Source organism: Lipophrys pholis (assembly GCF_963383615.2).
Source record: "Lipophrys pholis genome assembly, chromosome: 13".
Lineage (NCBI taxonomy): Eukaryota > Metazoa > Chordata > Actinopteri > Blenniiformes > Blenniidae > Lipophrys > Lipophrys pholis.
Window position 1 is genome coordinate 20,575,734 of NC_137632.1, and position 21,544 is coordinate 20,597,277.

Consider the following 21,544-nt stretch of genomic DNA (forward strand, 5'->3'; position numbering starts at 1 on the left):
ACACACATGTGCGCAGAGAACAATACGCTATAAACATCAACAGTGGTGAGTACATGGATATTCGACGACCAAGTGGGATTACTATTACAGTGACTGAACTATAAAACTACCAAGTCCCAGGAGAAAATGGACTGGGAGTCATGCGCCCCTTGAGGCCGCCATTGATCTATCTACTCGTGCATGCAAAGTTTTAGCCCGATTTATTTTTCTGATGAGAAACAGTGAACCACACAATGTATTGATGGAACACTTTTCATTGGAGCACAACAAAGTCAACTAACCCAGCTATTATTAACCCATTTGTCCCCTTTAGTTGTTCACATCATAAGAAAGAAAAAAAAAACACAAAAATTGTGCTGTTTTCTGTTTTTACTTGTAGTCCCCGGTTGTTGACCCGTCACCACAGGGGACGCAGACATAAAATGCCGACACGTCCTTGTGTCCTGCTGCTCTCTGATACGAGACGCAAGCAAGTATGTCAAATTGACATCATCGCTGAGATTTACTCCATGGCTACAGTGCTTAGTTAGTCACGAACGCATCGCTGAGGCATCTGTATGGTCACAGGGGTACGGAGGAGAATCGTGAGAGAGAACACAAAGAGGAAGAGGAAGAAGAAGGAGAGAGTCTACAGAAAAATAATGACGTACTGCAGTATTGCTGGTGAGGGGATACTCTGATCAGCCCCAGTTGGATTAATACAACAGCAATAAGTACAGTGTGGTGAAGTTTACAGGCAGTCAACTCACTTTTTGTGCAGATTACCAAGAACGCAGCATTTTATTAGGGAGTCAGTGAAGGCATTTGATTGAGACACGATTACTGGTCTAACATAACCATCCATCAAGGAATTTAGGCTTTAATTATTCCTTATTTTAGATGTTTGACTACTATTAAAAAATAAATAAAAAATAAGCACTGTAAACTATGTATAAAAGCACTATACTTCATTTTATTTCAAGTTGTTAGAATAAGACCAGGTATATCAATATTGTATTCCTTCTGCTAAAACACACTTTCTGTCCTCTGCATTTAGTTGGGAACAAATACGTGCAAATATTGATATTGGCAATTGACCAGATCATAAAGAAAAATATTGGTGAAAAATTCTATAAAGTGCATCCCAATTTATTACAGCGTGTTGCAATGTACAAAATGGAAAATGGGATATGGATCAGAGAGCGTTGTGACAAGCAAAGACTGTGCAGGAGAGAACTTGGAACAGCTCAGTAAAGAAACCAGAAAACAGGTTTGATATAAATAAACCATCATTAAATTTGAATTAAACAATTTTTATGTTGTTTGGTAATTTTAAGGGGTATAAAAATGTCAAAGTCATGACAGAAGGTGCAAAAGTAGAAAGGGTTAAAGACATGAAGTTTCTGGGGGTGGCAATTGAAAAGAACATCTGCTGGAAATCTCACATTACGCTTTAAAACCAATGCCATTGTGTATTGCAGATTGAAGAACTGAATGATTGTTGCGGCCAGAGTTCTAGGCACGGTTGCAGAGTAACTCTTGACCATCCCAGACCAGGTTTGCGTTTCCCCCAGAAGTGCATGTCAGATGTCCGCCACACACCCACTTCCATCTATGGGTCAATACCACTGGAATGAGGTATACTGGTGCACACTTTCCACTTAGAGCACCTTCAAATTGTTTTGGTCCCCATGGCTCCTGTCTCCACTGCGATTACTTTGACCAGATTTCAGTCACATGCAGTATGCAGGTGGGAACGACAGTAAAAAATATCCCCTTTTTATAAATGTGATATCCATCACGACTTAGAGTAGGTGTTCTTACACAGAGTATGCTATGAAGTGAAGAATTCCTTATTTAATCATTCCACTGCATAGACCTGGAGTAAAGACGAAGTGGGGATGCATAACAGGCCTGAGGCAATGTAAGGTGACAGCACAATATATGTTGTAATCACATATCCCAAATTCCCATTGCAGGGGGAAAAAAACATGATACGTCTCAGTGGAATTGCTTGTACTGCTTAATAAGGAATATCGGCCCACCAGCGAGTTTTATCTCGATCCGTCATTTGGTGGCCTGTTCCTGCCTGAGAAAATGAGGCCGATGACAGCTTGCAAAGTGCACTGACACCGGGGAGAAACAGTTTAAATAAGCAATTGTGATGTCAGTGCTTCACTTGGCTACACCTGATGGGCAGAGCAAACGGAGCACACAAACTGTAATTATGGACAGAGTTTCAAATGGCCTAAAGAGTTGAAATCTTTGATGGACACCACAAATTCAAAGTATGAAAGTACCAACTTAGGGGCCAATTTAAAGTCACCTCACACAAAGCTGCAAGATAAATGTGCAAGTATTGAACCCTGCACTTTTGTCTCCCCTTTATACTCGATTTCTGTCCTCGCGCAGAAAACTGGCTGACACTGCAAACTGCTCAGGCATTTATTGGATTGAAAACTCCAGGTAAACTCTGCAGTCGATTAAAAAACTTTGTTAGTCTGGAGCTTAGTTTTCTTGGCTCTGCTTCAGCCACAGAAGGCAATTAACTCTCCTCTCCTCCAGCGAGCAACACAGGTACTCAAAATATGTACCATCATCAGAGGAGAGGGGATGCAAATGAAACCCTGTGGGTACTGACAATTGCTTTAAAATCTGCTAAAAGTTGAACACAGCAAAGGATAGCCTCGGGATATGTCAGGTAAACAGACTGTGAACGGGGGGCGAAATGAAGTGGGGGAGAGATGACGAGGTGCGCAGCAGTGTGAAGGAAGTCCCGGGTGTTTTCCTTTTCCTGGAGTTCGGAAAGTTTTGTTTAAAAAAAACTTTCTGGTGGGGCTCTACCATGAAATCTCGGCTTTACTCTGGTTCTATGTGGTATGCAACCATTCTCAAAACTTTCACAAACAGATCCTAACTCTGTGTGTCAGAGCAGAACCTCGGTTTTATTGCAGTGTTATATTTTGTCCTTGAAATAAGTCAGAAAGTGTGGGTCTTAGATCCAAATTCTAATACGTATCTACCGTTGTGATGCCAAGTTCTACGTTCAGCTACAAGAATACATTTTTCTTTTGTGGAAAGTTCTTAAATAAACCTTTTGAAATCTGTTGTATTGCTGGAATAAATGTTTTTTTTAATCCATCATACTTTCTGTTGTGTTTTTTTCTTCGCCAATATTGTGTATTTCATATTGGCGAAGAAAAAAACACAACAGAAATTGTGGGTCTTAGATCCAAGGTCTAATACGTATCTACCGTTGTTATGCCAAGTTCTACGTTCAGCTACAAGAACACAGATTTCTTTTGTGGAAAGTTATTAAATAAACCTTTTGAAATCTGTTGAATTGCTGGAATAAATGTTTTTTTTAATCCATCATTCTTTCTGTTGTGTTTTTTTCTTCGCCAGTATTGTGTATTTCATATTGGGGAATGAACTACATGGGACATGTTGCTCGGACACTAAAACTTTGTAACAAATGAGGGATGTCTTGAGTCTTTCTATTTTGTCTTAACCTGGTTGCTTTTCGTTGTTCTCTACTAGCAAATACAAACTAAAACCCCATTAGCACAGCGTAGTTGGCTTTGTAACATGCTTAAATATAGCCTGAAGTTGAAACAGCTCGTCTGCATAAAGATGGGAAAAAACCAAAAAACTCAAGAGGTGTTCCACAGCAAGTCTGTTGCATAAACATTCATTTTTAAACAGTTGAATAAGCAACTCCAAGAAGTCTTTGACACAAACAGGTAGTGGTATCACTCATGTGCAGCCAGCAGAGTGTTTCTTGCTACTTCTTATTCAACATGGCTGTTGAACCTAGTTTGAATTTACCAAGTGTTACCAAGCACAGCGCGCTTAAAATGTCCCCGACCTGCTTAATTCCCACTGCGCTTTGTTTTGCAGGAATTGTTCCAATGCCCGAGTATTCCGGAGAAATGCGTGTGATTTGTCGGAGTTGGTAAATGTGTGTTGGTGGGGCTCAAGCTGTATGCAACCACTTTCTCTCTATTTTACTGAAGACAACAAATTGAGTTTAAAAAAAAAACCTGAAGAGACCACTTAACGCAGGCCGTACGCTACGCCAACAAATTATCTGCAACAGCTGGGAGGCTGCCATTAAACTCCATGACGGTGCGGAGCGCGGCAGCATCCGCAGAAGAGAGCGGAGCTGCCTGCCTGTCAGTCGCTGGTGCGATAGCACATCTCTGACACTGAAGTGACAAGAGGAGGTAGACGCCATAATGAGGTGAGGGGTGCCACATCTGCCTGTAACGGCGGAGGAGGCTGTGACAGTGAGCGAGCTAATGAGGACCGATTGATCACTGCAGCCACGTTTGCTCCGTCAGCTTCTGTCAACCCATTTATTCCTACTTCCCTGCACTGCGGTGGTGGAGGAGATGGCAGACTGTAAAAAAAAACCTGTGCATAACAAAGGCACAACAGCAATATTCTTTCAAACAAGTCAATGTCTTTTAAGCTGCTTTTTTTTATCATGAACACTGTCACACAGAGTGTAAGTATTACGCAACTTCCATAGTGAGATGGATTGAGGTAGTTATTTCTCAGTTTTCACTGAAAAAAAAAGTCAACCAAATGATGTCACGAGGAGCAATTGTCAAGATAACCTGTCGAGCCATTTGTATTCTTGAGTCTTGGATGCGGTGCTCGCATGCTGAGAAAACTCTAGATAATCTGAGTGCAGATGTATTTTATGCCGACGTCTCCGAACCAGATCTTCACAACACACACGATATGAGAGTTTCATCATTATATCTCAGTCAGAATAGTGAATTCACACAGGAGGATTCACACATGGGCACATTACCAGTAAAAAAGTTTGACACGCCGTCACTTTTTTGGCAATTCAAGTCATTCAAGACCAATGAACAGCTTAAAAAGAAACTACACTGCCAGAGGTTAAAATAGGGACAGGTTACACAAAACTGATTACATTTTTTTTTTTTTTACAACAAGGCCTTTTTCAGGGAACAAGAAAAAGGTTAGAGACTTTATGCTGTTCTGCAGCAAAGAAGTTGATCAAGCCTTTAAAGTTGCTAATTTCTAGAGGAGTTCCAACTTTTCTGGATTAGTAACCTGCATAAAAGCAGTGTTGGGCACAATGTGGTACCACACACTCAGTGTGAGCATCAGCTGCACGGAGACAGACCACCATAAGCCTCAGAACTTTGCAAAGACAGCCGAGGTGTCAGTGAGTCGAGTTTCCTCCACCACCAAAAAGACACTCAGAAGCTTGTCGTCTGATTGTGCCATGGTTTTGGGTCTGCCGGACCTCTTCCCGTCAGTGTTTGAGCGTTAACAGCTTGTGTGATCGGCGGCTCACAAGACGACAGCTTCAAGCACGGCTCAATATTGGTCAGTCTCAAGCTTCAGCTGTGAGGAGACTTGAAGCTGCAGGTTTGACAGGATGAGTTGCAGCAAGAAAGCCAAGGCGAAGATGACAAAATAGAAAGCGGCTGGCCTGGGTTATGAAACCCCATTACTGGAGGACTGAAGACTGGAAGAAGTATTATGGACTGCAGATTCACATTTGGAAATGTTTGCTTCATCACACGGAATCTTTGTTCGCCGTCGAGTAGGAGGAGGGATGTTTCCACAGTGTGCGACATGGAGGAGGATGTGTGGATCCAGTCGGTGGCTCTTTGATTTGTCAGTAAAAAGGCGACCTTCACAATATACGGCATGTGGTGAACATTAGTGATTGATTATTGTGGGTTTTATTGCTGTGGTGATATAAATTCATATATTTGAGACGGATGTGCATTTGTATTAATATATGACTGAACTGTTATCTAAGCTGCATCTGTCTGATAACAATGACGTATTGATAAATCAGATTGTGAAACTACATTTATAACATGTGAGCATCGTCGTGCTTGAGTGCAGATGCATGAACATAGACAACACCGCAGAGGTTTCCTTTTGTGCTTTAATGAGACCCTATAGGGACTCGGCGGTCACCGTCGATGTCAGGGAAACTGAAATCCTCCTAGAATGCAGTAACTGCGGTTCTAAGTGTGCATTTGACATGACAGAGTATTGATTGAAGGGGCTTTGCCACTTGAGAGACCTAAAGGAAGGAACACAGTGAGCGTGTGAGAGAGACAGAGAGCGGTAGCCTCTCAATATCGCCAGTGTCAATCAGCGAACTGGAGACAATTTAGAATGCAATGAGGGTCTGATGATATGCATGCACTCCGGCCCTTAATGAAACACAAAGCCTCTAATGTGTCACCCGGTCACTGTGGACTTCAAGAGTGAGACAGATAATCAATATTACATTATAGTATAGCGAGAAAATCTATCCCCGCATGTTCACAATACAAAGGCACCAAATTGTATTTTCTTGGACAATGCAGTATCCAGTCGGTGTTAAACTGGAGAGATCTGAACCTTCTGCTTCTCAGCAGGCCGGCTTTTTGACATTTAATGACATTTGAGGAATCGGCCCACTGGTTTGTGCTTCTGGGAGGTGGGTAAGTGGTAAGAGCTGTCCCACTTAGTTCATTTTGTTCACACAGTGTCCGCCTTGACTGTCGATAAAATAAAATGGAGTCAACGGCGAGATGCATTTATGTTTTTATAAATAGTGAATTCAGTGTGGCGATTGTGTGGATTTTTTTCTACTTCTGATGTATTTAATATCTTAACTAACTAGTCTTATAATAACACTTCTCAGGCTTTTATTTTTTTTTAAGATGAAACCATGAGGAAAAAAGTAAATACTTGCACAATCTTAAAGCATTTGTTTTGAAAACACAAATTCAATGAATGTTTCACGACAAAAATTACTCATTTTGCTAGCAATGCACCGATAGCGAAACAGCTATACCCGTATACAGATCCCCGAGACAAGTCGGCAAGTATTACGTGACTTCATGCGCCAGCATCGCCAAGCAGCAGGTAGACAAGAGAGCACGAGCGATATTTGTGGTTTGGCGATTCTTCGAAATCCACGAGAATGACGAGAGAAGGGGCCATGGAAGGTTCTTAGAAAACCAGTAAATTATTCACCAGTGACATTTTGACCAGCAGAGTGGTATCTCTGGTATCGGTGCGACCCTATATATTAGAAGAATTTTAAAACCATGTCTAACTTGTTCTTGTGGAAGAAAGTCTGATATTGCCTTTGCACAGCCAGATAGTCAACAGCCTCGTTGCGATAGTAGCAACACTGTCTGTACAATTTAGCTCGGAAGTTTGACAGATTTTTATCATCAAACTTCTACAAAGTTTTTGTCCGTGTGCAATAATCTGAGACACATCAAAGTGAGATCTCCGTGGTTCACATTCATAGCACTGGCGGCAGATTGGAGAACTAAAAGGAGGAGGTTGTGGCTGCTCGTCAGTGTGACAAGTGAAACTCTGCAGGGACAAGCGGCAGATTTTGGTTGCGACATTGAGTAATCCTCGAGTCTTCAGCTGCAGCAGTTCAAAAAAAAAATTCAGTTGTAGTTGTGCTTCTAAATCATACTGAAGACGATGTTGAGTTTTATAGTGATATATATATAGATATAGATAAAAATATTACATTTGCTGTCAAATGCCGAAATGAATTATGGATAAAAAGTCCCTCGCTTCTCCATCATACGTTGCCGTTTCATGCTGCGGGCTTCCTATTTCTGTCATTTAAACTAGTTTTCTTTAAAAAAAAAAAAAGAATGGAAAAAAAAGTGCATGGAACTGAAAAAGGCCTAAGGTCGGCTATTTGTGGTCAGGGGCTTATTGGCCTCGACAGCATACAAGAAGCTATTGTCTGCATGGCCACATAAACACATGTTCATGTCCCTCTAAAACAAGCAAATGTAATTCTACTTACTCAATGAACAATACACTTTATCTGGAAGATGTTACACTTTCCTTCTCATCGTTACTATGAAGACATTAAGAATGAATTACAATCTAAATGACATACAGATAACTGCCATCAAAGGCCAAAGTCACATTCTATAACCTAGATACCAGAAACTTAAACGACAGAGTGTGCGCACATTTCAAAGCTCTCTATTAAACAGCTTTCTTCAAAAGTAGTCAAACAAAAATGTACCAAGAGAGTCACACAAGAGGATGTTTTGCAGCAAATCCCTGGACACTCATCAGAGGATGTGCTCTGACTTCACACTGGCAGCTGAAATGTCAGCTACTCTATACTTCATTGATTGTACACAGGCTAGAGGAAAAGAAAAGCACTTTTCCAGCAGTTCTTTACTATTGAAAAGAACTACTAATCTGACATATATGTATATATATAAAAAAAAAAAAAAGACAATCACAACATTAAAGTAGGTTTTATTTTCAGGCTGTCTATATACACTGCAGATTGAAGTATGAGGGGTGGCGTTATAATGGTAGAGTCTAATATTAGAGCTCTTGGTGTCATTGTTGATAACTTACAATATATAAAACCACTGATCCGTCCATGCTTCTATCATTTATGCCAAACTCAGCTCTGCTGTATTAAAGTCTGGATTGACTGCAATTCTTCCTTCACATGATTCAGTCGTACTGGACTGGTCTGAAAATGTTGCTGCGACTAGGGGCTCAACATGGTTCAGCAAAATGACAAACCTCACCCCAATTTAATCGCGGTTAGGATTTCATTTCAGGTTCCCGTCCTGACATATAGAGTGCCCCGCATGGTCAGGCACCTTCACCTCGCTCAAATAAGTGTCAGATCACTTGGATCTCTCAACCGGGGTTTAAGCGTTGTTCTTTGTCGGTGATTGAAAACCAAAGGTCATTGTTCATTCTACAACAGTGCTTCAGGAGTATTCTTCAGAAATGTGAGATCATGAAATGACGCAATATAATGCATATACAAATTTTTTATATCAAATACAATTAATCCTCCAACGTGCATCTTCAAAGTGAAAAGAGAAAAATACTCTCGAGGCAAACAGACACATAATTACACGAAACGGCCGTTAGCATCAGAGTTCCTATTTAAAAACATGTTTCGGGGTTTTGGCATGATTTCTATCACCAGTACTAATGTAGAGAGGCACGGTGTTAAGCCTTCCACACACTAACAACCCTACTGGTCACAGCCCGCCACGCTTTACAACATAAACTAAGCCACGACATGAAGTCTGTTGTGTGCAGACCGTACGATGAAAACGAAAAGAAATGTCTAGTCTGATGTTTCTTTCTAAACCTGTTAAAAAAACATCTAATTTACAAGCATTTTCATTCAATTCATCCGTTTTATATTCTACACACAACTTTGCAGAACTTTCAGGTGTATTGTTGCTGTTGTTCTAAAGTATAATTGTTTGTTTCTATAATGTTTTATTTTTTTGAAGCCCTCTGCGGTGTTTTGTGGAATGTGCTACAGCAGATAAACTTCTATTACTGACCACTTGAACTGATCAAAGCCTACTCCCAGCTCACAATAGCACAATTTTTGCTCTCACCAACAACAAACTCCAAACACACACCATTACCCATGTGGATGCTTCCTTTCAGCCACTTTAACCAGATAATGTATTCAGAGTACAACCACAAGAGGAGCTCCACTTCAAAAAGACACACGCTTCCATGTACATGGGCACACTCGCTCACACTCCCACACTGCCATCCACTTGCTGCTGAAGTTGATTATAGTGTTGCAAGTGTGTGTGTGTGTGTGTGTGTGTGTGTGTGTGTGTGTGTGTGTGTGTGTGTGTGTGTGTGTGTGTGTGTGTGTGTGTGTGTGTGTGTGTGTGTGTGTGTGTGTGTGTGTGTGTAGCGGGGGGTGGTCATGGTGGGAGGACTTTGTGTTTTCAGTTGTTTGTCACGCTAAAGAACAACTATGGGATGAAGAGGGAACTGTCAAACGCACAGAAAACAATCGTGCACCACAGTCTTTAATTTGATAATCTTTTAACTTTTTTAAGCATATTACTTTGTAACAACTAGAGTTTGTCCATGCAATAGGGACACTAGTATAAATGATAAAATGTATAAAAATTTTTTTAAAAAATCAAAATTTTCTACGGATTATATCAGGCCAAACTGTCTAATGACACATATGATTTATGTAGGAAGAAGGTTACTCACATTTACCCTGCTCTCTATGAAATCACATCCATTTAAAACATTACAACTCCCGTCAAACGGTAAGAAAGCCTGGTTCAGGTCAAGGCTGGAGTGTCTCCCATGTGGAGTGTGCATGTCTAACAATGTGATTTCTCTTCATACTCCAGTTCCTGCTGCAGTGTATGAAGACAAGCTCGTGAGGTCAACTCATAGCCCATAGGTGTGTATAAGCGTAGTCCCACCGCAGGACGGGTTTTCATGTGGTCCCATTGGAAAAGTTGTGGATGGTACTGGAAAAAAACTGGACCACCGGCTATGATTTTTCGTCACCCCTCCGTTGACGTACCTCGCACTGAGGAACGGGTCTGTGAGGAGCGACAACGCAGCCGTCTGCTGATTGGTAGTGACGATCGTTCACAGGCCCGCCGACATTGTAAGCGTACCGCAGCTTTTGTGTGCGGAGCTGGACTTTTTTCCTGTGGTAACTTTTTGATGGCTAAGCAATCTGGATGGATGGATTATTGGACTGCCTCGAGAACAATATCGACGGATTGATCGACTGGCAACCTAAAAAGATGCATGGAGTAGCTAGCTGGACAGATGGACATACTAATGACCCAAACAACTGGATGGATGGATGGAACGGACGCATCAAACTGACTGCGCTGGTAATAAAGATGAAGCATAGGAAAAGGAATAGACAGCTGACATTTCTTGATTTTTCTTGGCGAAGATGTATAGACTGCTGAAATGACTCAGATTATAAAACTTTCTGAATCTGAATCTGTTGCATCTTTGATCTGTTGGATGTCCTGATGCTCCCAACTCTGGATGTTGCTGTCAGAACAGTCAAGTTTAGAAAATCCCTTTGATATAAACACCTCCAGTTTTATGGTTTTCGAGTGTAAAACTATAGTGTCAGAGAAAATAAATGTAGGTATTTAAATGTGATATTACAAGTAAAACACAGAATGAGACAAATGTAAAGTGACAGGCGTCTGCAGACTTGCCTTAGACTAACAAGTTAATATATCAATGTTGGTACTATATCGAGGGAAGGACATCAGCGATGTTAAACCTTGATCAATTCACTTTTTATCAACAGGAAAAAATATGGACTGAAGATCGACAAGCGCACGACAAACCAATGCATAAAAGAATATCCTCCATCTCCAGTAACCTGGATAACGCACACTCACGTTTTCACCTCAGTGCAAGCTTATTTCTGCCAGGCTGAAACATTAAAAATCATTTCCTCGTGCTTTTAAGAAAAAGATCAATAACAGTCAGTTTTAAATCTTAAATGTGAGACTATAAAACATAACTGGGATGAAACTCTGTAAATGCAGCTCAGACGTAATCTTGCAGGAATGTTCCCTCACAGCAGTAGTAATAAGCCCACCAACTCGTTCACTGCCACCCTCTGCCTTCTAATAGCTTGGGTGAACTGTACCTTTGCAATCAATGACAACAATGGACTCGGCAGGTTTTTGCCACAGTCATCAGAATGGTTTCATCGTAAAAGTCCTTTACTATGAGGATACATGGCAGAGCTGATAAAATGAGGTAACAGAGTGAGACTCGATTGTGAGCAGATGCGAATGAGGAAAAGAAATCATATGATTGGTGATAAACAATAAAAAAAACACACATTCCTTTTCTTCTGAATATACTCTCAAACAAGCACTGGCCTACATAGTTAGTCCTGGTTGCGCTCACTACAAATCGATGTCGCAATGAACCTGAAAATCAGGTTGTGAATTTTTTCTAAAAGCAATACAGATCTGCAACCAGCGCATGTAAGGAGGGGGGGTGCTTGTTACACTCTCTGTGGTGGACCCCCTGTAGAGTTCACAAAATAGCACTTGAAGGTCATACACTATGAGAAACTGGAATTAAAGTTGTTGTTTTTATATATATATATATATATATATATATATATATATATATATATATATATAGAGAGAGAACTTTTCATCTACTAAACCATGTGTGACATGCTACTGCAGACACAGAACACAGTCTGGGTCCACATCCAGACGGTGTCTTATCGAGAACTGGTAAATTATTCAGTTCTGGCAAAAGTTATGACTTTGACACCCCATGAATGGGACATCCTACCCGTCTCCAATTGGTTTTCACTGCCTTGAGAGTTCGAGTTGATTGGATTGAGGCAAGAAGACTGAAACTGAGGCGAAGTAGGACGGGCCTTTGCAGTTTTGAGTGAAAACAGCTTGGAGTCTTGTAGTGTTGATGGTGACAGCCAAAAGGCAGATCTTGCGCAGTTACAGCTTCAACAATACAGTATCGAAAGGAAAAGGGCATATAAAAAGAAATGGATTAGTATTCAAGTGACTCGAATACTTTGTGGCCAGAACCCATACCCTTGAGGACTCAGTACCTGAAACAACCGCTAACATATTTTCAGTTGTGAAATAAACAAGTTGAAAGGATTTTGCATTTATATATACAATTTGTTCTCTGAACATGTAGTCTTTAAGTGTTGCAGTGAAAATAAACATAATTGAAATAACTAATATTTTAATATTAAATTGTAATTTATAATTAAATCCTCATGTCAATTGCTCATAAGAGCAGCTGCAGACTTGTAATTGAGTAAATGTTGACTATGCAGACCTCCTTAAGTCATAATTGTGTGCTCCTGTACGACCACGTCAACAAGCCAGGGCCTTTCCCTGTAGAGGATTAATATTGTGCTCCTACTGGAGAAAAAAAACCAAAACATTATGGATTTTTTGTTTTGTTGCATCATTCTGCTAAAATAAGACGAAATGCAATTTATGTCTATTTTTTAAAGTTAAGTCACTTAAGTTATGCACATAGATTTTTTTGCTGTTGTTTCTTATAACCTCCAAATTCCCCAGGTCTGGTAATCATGAAGCAATTAAAAACTGCATTCCCGGCAAACCAAAGAAGACTTCTTTATGTTTACTTCATGAAAGACTCCCTGATGTCTCGTTACTACTGCACAGAGGTCATCCATCCTTGCAACCATTTCTCTGCCCATAACGCAGTAATTCAGGCTTCCACAAACACACACACACACACACACACACAGACACACAAACTCTAGTGTATCTAATGGGGGTGCAAGGTTAACCATTATCACGTACTGTTGGATATACGGTAATGCACCATGGGAGGAGGGAATGTGCAAAGGGCCAAAGGTCAATTCTGTCCTAAAAAATGCTTTCAGCTTTCCTCCACTTGGGTTCATAATTACTTCCGTGGTCAGCTGCCTGCCTGCAGGGACCGTCTGTCAATCGGAGGAGGAAATTACTATACTCCAAACACTCAGAGCGTCTTTTTTCCTCCCACTCCTGACACTGCCACGTGTAATGATAAAGACGTGAATTCTAAGGCAATATAAGGCAATGGTGTACGAGTGACTCAAGGATATCAAGGTAAATGGACTCTACTTATCGAGCGCATTTTACCGCTGCCCCAATAAGCGTTAGATGACCTATCGCATCCACCATAGGTGACAGCTTCTATGCAGGGGAAAACGTGGGGCTCAGGGTGATGCTCAAAGACATTTTGGCAAAGGTGAGATGACGTTTTGAACCACCAGAAGAGAACCCAGTCAATCAACTGAGCCCCGGCCAAACCAAATGTTAATATGATCATCTACTATAATTAATTTGGAGATCAATGAGAAAAACAGTAATTTTGAAAACACAGGCATGTTACCAGCATCCAATCAGCAATACAAGTCTTTGCCAGCTCCAGAATAAAAACACCTACTCAGCTGACAATTGCTTTTATTTCGAATGGCGTGTCGCGTGTGGCTTTACTGTAAACTTTTAACAAATCAGAGCACAGAAAAAAATGGCTCTGCAGGTTTTCTTAGAAACAAACTGAAGTACACCATGAAAAAAGTAAGGAGTCACTACAAGACTACAAAAGATCCAATTCCCTTCCCTCAATATTTGGTCAAGTCAAACATACATGAATAGGAGAGAATCTGATTAATTTCTCAATGCGAGGGGAATGTTCTTGTATTTTCACTCTTAAAACTGTCAAACCAACAGTTGAATGTGGCAAAATATTTCCTGTGAACCCGTGGAGGACGATACAGTTTGAAAATGTGTGTCCCATCAACAGGGTGTCCAAAACAAAAATTATGTCTGTAAAACATGTTTTCACGGTGTCCCAAAAATTCTTTGTACCTACACACATTTCATGGTTGGGGAAAGTCTGCATACAAGACTTTTTATTGTGCTCATAAACAAAATGTCACTGAGTCTTTTAGCTGATTGGTGGCGAGCACATCGCCTGTATGTGGATGAAAACAATGTTAAGCAAACACGGATCTAGTGACTATTGAACTGCTAATTTAAAACTGCTATGGCGAAAATACATCCTGCATGCATCTGTTTCTTGCACACAGCTCTGGAATCTAACAAAATGAAAATGATCTCCTTCGAAAGGTCCACGTCAGCCCACTACGCCAGAATACAGCCCCCTAAATTATCACCTACTCCCGCCTACAAAAGCAAGGAGAGCACACGGAGTCACACTGAAAGCTGCATCAGAAAATGGCAGCTTCTGCAGCACAGCCATGTTTCATAATGTACAGGATATTAAGAGACAACAGGATGTAAATGAGTACAGTAGGAAAGCTGAAGGCAGTGGGATGATTACAGGGAAACCATAATGACAGGTCTACCCAAAGAATCTGTTGGACGATAGCGCGGGATGAAAGATCAAATTTCCTCACCTTGTCTCTTAGATGATGTTCTGCTGCATCGATGTTCAGCGGGTCATCGAAGTTCAACAGGTCCTGCAGGAGAGGTGAAGAGAGGGAGGGCATTAAGGACGGAGTGGACCAGACAGAATAGCCTCAGCGTGTGAAAACACACCAAGAATTGATTGTTCACGGCCGAAAGATCTCGTACACTTAGTCATTTCAAGACAGCACTTTCAAGAGGCGCAGCCCCTTCTGTGGGTCAAATGCTGTTAATTATAAAGGCTGTTGAGGGAAATCCAACCCATTTTAACACTATTTGCTGTCCGCAAAGTCACCCCAGATTCTGAACCACCACAAACAAAAGGGTATAATTACTGGGTAGCCTCAGAGAAGCCCACACACACGCACACACCACAGTGGCGAGAAAGAGAGTGTTATTAGAGAGATAAAGAGCAGGATGGCCTGCGAGGCTCTTTCTGATTAAGCGGTGAGATTTAGGGCACAACTGTGTATCTGTGTAGATTACCATCATCATTATCGTCATAAAACACTGGGCTGACCCGAGGAGAAGACGCCTGGAAAATGGAATCAGTAATATATGTGTGTGGGGCTGCATTTTGCAAAGCTTGCAAAAACAATAGACACAATTTGGTCACCGTATGATTACTTGAGTTCCAGTTACATTGTACGACAGTACAAGAGCATACTTGTACTTTTCAGTGCTATAATTCATAGAATTACATCCTTTATTTCTTGTTGGATGTTAATTTGTAACTGGATGTTCACCTTGATAGCTTATTTCCCAACACATACCTAATTTAGTTGTCACGTTTCTTCATTTCCAGACCATTTTGTTATGAATCTCCGACAATCAGCCCTCGTGAGACGCAGCCTGAGTGGGGTTGCGCGTCACAAAAGTAATGCGTCATCTTATTTATGGTGCTTTATATTTCCCAAAGCCCCAAAAGGGTTGTTCTTAATGAGAAAGATCATATTCCTCAATTACACATCATGGTCTGAAAACAGTTGTGCCGATGAATAAGGTTGTTTAATCTGATCTGTGGTTCCACTAATGTCATTAAGACATGATGAGTAACTTCCAACAGTGAAGGATAAATAACCTGAAACTCAAGGGGAACGCACACTGGTTGGATTTCCAAACATAGCCTCTTAATCAATTAGAAACAAGTAATACTTACAGTAAACAAGGAGTTCAATCCCCACACCACATCCTACAAAAAACGAAAAGAAGATCAATTATAACATAGGCAAACTAAAACTTGGTTTGGAAATGAGGTGACAAAGCCAAAATACACAGGTACATTGTTCTCGTCTTATTGTTGTTCCCATTTTAATTGAGACGATCAAGTAAAGCAGTGAAAATGAGCTATAGAAGTGTGATTCAATTACCACAGCAGATATGACTATAAATATGAAAAGTCACCCAGTAAATTCGAGGACATAAATCTGAACGCCAACAGCGACTGGAAGTGATTGTCAAGATCAGTTAACTTTGGGAGGAGCGGTAAAGAAACCAGCCACTTCTTTTAAATGAGTAGGAATATTTTGTGTATAAAACAAAGTGTTATAAGACTGTTTTATAAGTCCACCATAGAAGGCAAAAGATTATTAGGTGGCCAGGTCAAGAAAAAAACACTGATTTCCGCCATCAAGTCAGCTCTAGAAAGATTTCTATAGACGAGGTAGTTGGATTGCCATCAGGGTGACTTTCAACTATAAAACTACCAAGTTCCAGGAGAATCTGGACTGGGAGTCATGACACTCTGGAGGCAAACATTTTGGTCTTGGTAGGTACCCTGACACGTGGATGAAGTGTGGATGGACAGATGAGCTGAAGTTCACATGCTTCATTGTCAATTAAATTCCTGAAGTGTGAGTGTGACCTTTCTAACCTGAAGTACCCAGATGGGAATTGAAAGTGCTCAGCAAATAATTCCCATTGCAATAACCTTTAAGGATAAATGCAGTTCTTCCACAATGCCTACAAGAAACATCGATCGCGCATGAACAATATATAATGCAATTTCATATTGTACATTGATTTCCGCTTCTTCAAACATCATGGTCTTTAATGAAGCACAATAACATGCAAGCTGTGGCTTCACATGAGGTCTGAGAGCAGCTACATGCTGTAGGACGCCATGTATGGAAGCATGAAAGCAGCTGCATCATAATTGCCTTTTACTGCCGTCGCTTACGACTTTCATCATCAGTCACTCTGTACTTACAGCTGCAGTCAAGCGAGATTCCATTATGATCACAAGCAACATTACAGAATATAACAAGAATTCAGCACCAGAAAAAATATCTATAAAAAAAAAATCAATACATACAAAAGCCTGACCAGCTGGTACGATGATAGACAATTTCAATTTACAGCTTTTCCATATAATTAACTTTCAATCAGTGTGCGTACATACATACTGTCATTTCCATAATTGGATAACACTTTCCACCACCGCTGTTGTTGAACGCAAACAGTTATCCATGGTGAGGGATTAAAACGACGAGAAATAAAGTACTGCCTGTTGTACACGTATACAGTATCTTCTGAATGAAAACAAAAACATACCGGCTGTGCAGCAATGCGGGGAAACTGGAATGTATTTACCAAATATTAAATGTTCCCGTCTAAACTAAAGACTATTCCCAGGTTTCATTCAGATTAGTCTGCTTTCAGAGGATGTCAAGCTGATTATATAGAGCGTTATTAAGGGATTTTAAACTAATTCTATTTAGGGGCTTCAGATATGAAACGCTTTGTTTTAAGCATTATCTTTAGGACTGTGGCATCGTCAACAGTCTGTTGCTTTGAAAGATAACTTTAGTCACTTTGACAAAAGTTTATTCTTGGTTTTTTTTTTAATACTCTTTCACTGTCAACTACAAAACTCCCAAGTCCCAGGAGAATATGGACCGGCAGCCATGACACTCTGGAGGCAAATATTGTTATTGCTCATCAACTCGGACGTGTGCAGAACAACTATTTCCTCTGGCCGTTGTCTACATGTGGAGTAGCAGCGTTTCAGAAAAGTTCTGTTTTCACTTTTTCTGGAGACAAAGTTGGAGCGTTTAAAAAAAAAAAAAAAAGTTACACCTTGAGAACCATTTTCAAAAACCTGCCTTTTATAGTGGCTCCGAGCCCCGTTGTCATGTAAACGGAGGCCCGAAATGCTTTAAAGATTTTGTGCTTGAAATCCATGAAAGAATTTCACTTCAAGTCTTTCACTTGAACATTTTGTCATGTAGATGGCTGGGAATTTGGCAGTTCAACGAGAAGCTCATGAAAATTAAGCATTAAAAAAAAAGAACTGGACTCAGTTTCTATAACATCTATTGAAACGAACAACATGAACAACAAGTGAGATGCAGCCATAAAGAAGGAGCACTGAACTCCTGCAGTGACTTGCAGATTTTGTAAATACAATTTGACCCCAAACATTAAACAAAACATGGATAATATTGCTATAAAATCAAACGTGTTTGTTTTCCATCAAAGCCATGAGAAAAAAGGATGCAAGAGCCCGGAGGCGCTGTCTATACAACTGCTGGTTTAACATAAAATAAAAACCTAACATTTCTGCTTTTGGCATTCTGCTGAGTTTGTCTATTTGCAGAGCACAGAAATGTGCCACGGTGCAAACTTTCCAATATAAGCCATTACTGTAAAGGCATTACAACAATGTGTGGGTTTAAGTAGAGAAGAGTGGTGACCAGTGAGCAGGGACAGCATCACCCACTCAACACAATCCCATCTGATTCGCGGCTTTCATACTTTTTTTCTCTCGCAGAGTTCCGTACACTCACAGTGACACTTGCCAACGCACATGAACTCGAGCTTCACCGTCCTCGCACGTATGGCCACATTCACACCTACCTTCAGGTAAACAAACCGCAGACTGCGGCCCCACAAAGGAAAAATCCAGCGACACAGACATAGGCCATGGATCGGAGCAGGCAGGGAGATCCGCACTGCGTCCACTCGCAGTGGAACTGCTCACCCAACTGACGGTTCGGTTTAACTTTGGGGTTTTCTATTCATGTGTTGGTGCAAATCCTGTCAAAACACGTACGTTTCTGATGGCACAATGTGCTTTGACATTAAGAGTGTAAAGTGCGAGATTTACTTTGTCTGGTTTGCTGTCGAAGTAGCTTTAATCAGTGAGATGGAAATAGGTTTACTCCCAAAAGATAAGGACAACTCAGAAGAGGAGATGCATCGACCAGAGAGACAGAAGATCCTTCTCCCAAATGAACCCTGCTTATGTGATAAGTTGAAAATAGGGCTAAGTCTTGTTTTCAAATGTTGTAATGTTGTTGAAGTTTCTTCATGGTAGAATCAAAAATAGAATTCATTCAAAGAAATATATATTAAGATAAAACACTAAAACGAGATTGAACTCAAATTAAATTGAAATCGGTTCAATATCGTATGTGATTTGTTTTTTCATCCCTTTTTTAGGTGATTAGCACACAAAGCGAACACGTCTTCCTTGATGTAGGAGTTTGTTATTCCGGATTTGTTAAGAGACTTATAATAGGTCTAATAGTCAAAGGGTCAATTATCTTAAAAAAAATATTGAATGAATTTAAAGTAAAGTGTAGGATATAGTACTTTTCACGGGTACTGCAGCTGGACTTAGCCTCGATCCTGTAAGTTTGATGAATGTACTCAAATTTCACGGTGAGCAGACAAACTGGCTTTAAAAAGGTTGCATTACCGCATGAAAGCTTCAACAGTGGAAATAGATTTATTTTTTTAACCTGGCAGTGCTTTCTGGTTATTGCCGCTACAATAAACACGGATTCAAATTTATGCCCACATACTGCATGCAAAGCTGCTTTTCTCGCAGTGCCTCCTGAGTATCAAGTTCAAGGACAAGAAGCATAGAAAGAACGATTACGAACATGACCAAAGCTCTCAGTTTTTCGGAGCAATGTCTCGTTAAAAAATTAAAACACACACCCACACACCCCCACACCCACACACACAGAAAACGCTACTTTTTGAAAATGACTCCCAAGGTAGAACTTTTCAAAAACGCTCCGACTCTGTCCGGCATTGTTGATATCATGGTAATACTGGCATGATAACTGTGAAGTCAAAAATCTGATACTGCAGCCTGAATTGACACAAATGACGACTCGGCAAGAAAAGTGCAAAGTGAGAAGGATCGGTAAGTACTAGACGCATTAGCTTGGGGGAGAAAAAAAAAAACAGAAAAAGAAACAGAAGTCCTGAAGAAAATCCCCACGGTAACTTCACCAACTGTCTTTGTATGAATGTCAATCCTCAAAGAGGATTTCCTGAAGACCGCCCAGCACAACACATGCCGTCATAAGCATATTTCTATAATTAGAAAAGCACAGGGGAGCAGTGATTGAGATGAATGCTGATGTAGGAATGGTCTGAAGCTTCCACCTGCAACTACATTGGGTTTGACGTCACAGTTTCTAACACACATTTAGTGGTGAATGAGGATGGGAAAGGGTGCCCTTGCTTTAAGTTTCTATAAACGTCTTTATCACAGCTTGGAAAAAAGCACAAAAAAAAAGAAGGAAAAAAAGAGTCAATAATTTATAAGCAACTGTGGCATTTCCCTTACGTGGCTCATCCAAAGATTAGTGTTGGTGAGAATCTTTTCAATAGCCCTGAGCTGTAATTCCTGTATCTCCATTGATACGGGAAAAGAGAACATGTCAAGCGGTGTCACACTCTGTGTTCTAGATTACCCATTTGTACAAAGAGTGCGAGTCATTATTAAGGCCATTAACGGCAAACACGTTTGAGCACAATGCAGCCATTGATTGTGAGCGCTCGGTCTGACACTGTTCAACAGTCCAATGCCGTCCTGTCCCCGTGGACAGGCTTCAAAGTGAGGCATCATGTGACATCTGAGCAGAAAAGAAGTGAAACAACCTTGTGGGGATGACTGTGTTTGGAATCATATGGCTGCTTCGTATGCTGTGGCTTGGGATCTGTTTTAATTGCTGTGCCGGGTTGACCTGTAATTCAGTGGCGATGTTCAGCAAAGTTCACGTTTACAGTATTAAAAAGGTAAGAAAAACTAAAGAAAACCATCCAGTCACTGGCTGGACATTGTGTAGTAAAGGTGTTTCACAATTCAGGTATTCAAGCATCACGGTGAAGATTAATACTAGTGAACACACACCAACATACAGAAACACAAACCTTGAGAGAGGGGCAGTTTCCCAGGTCTGTCTTAGGCCCCGTTTACACAACATTTCAAGTGAAAACGCAAAACCCAAACTGAAACGCAAGTTTTCTATTATCACTTTTTCTATTTTCAATTGTCGTGTAAATTCTTTTACGTGAGCAAATTAAATACGGAAAACGTAAGGCTGTGTGATTTTGTGGACTTCATCTTTTTTTTTTTTTTGACAGGTTGGATACTACTGACTGAATACACTCACAAAATAGCTGTAAACACAAAACACTCTCACAAAAGCAACAATTAAAAAAAAGCACGTTCTACTTAATAGATGCAACAGTTTCACCTTTAATGTCCTCGTGGGGGCCCAGCCAGTACCATCGATAGAGTGTTCGCGCAGTAAGCTGCAGAAAAAGAAGAAATGCAAAGTTTGTAGACATTCATAGAATTATCGAGAAGACACAGCTTGATATGTTTTATCCCTCTGCCCCTCGTGCATTGGCTGAGCTCCAGAGGCCAGATGAAATACAGGCACCCTTACCTTAAACAAATCTCTCCATTTTCTGTGATATTTGGATGCCATATTCTGGTCAGGCATTTCACTTTAGGAGGCTGGAGATTGGCAGAA

The 21,544-nt window shown here is 40.6% G+C and overlaps 1 protein-coding gene across 1 annotated transcript in view; it reads right to left on the reverse strand.

The window, feature by feature from the left end:
- Nucleotides 1-21,544, reverse strand: part of ube2f (ubiquitin-conjugating enzyme E2F (putative)) — a 44,913-nt gene that overhangs the window by 2,980 nt on the left and 20,389 nt on the right. Inside the window, exons 6-9 of the mRNA XM_080479076.1 lie at nucleotides 21,458-21,528; nucleotides 21,263-21,320; nucleotides 15,922-15,954; nucleotides 14,753-14,815 (exon numbers count right to left, since the gene is read on the reverse strand). Coding sequence (XP_080335202.1) covers nucleotides 14,753-14,815; nucleotides 15,922-15,954; nucleotides 21,263-21,320; nucleotides 21,458-21,528 — 225 coding nt within the window. The remainder of the gene's footprint in view (nucleotides 1-14,752; nucleotides 14,816-15,921; nucleotides 15,955-21,262; nucleotides 21,321-21,457; nucleotides 21,529-21,544) is intronic.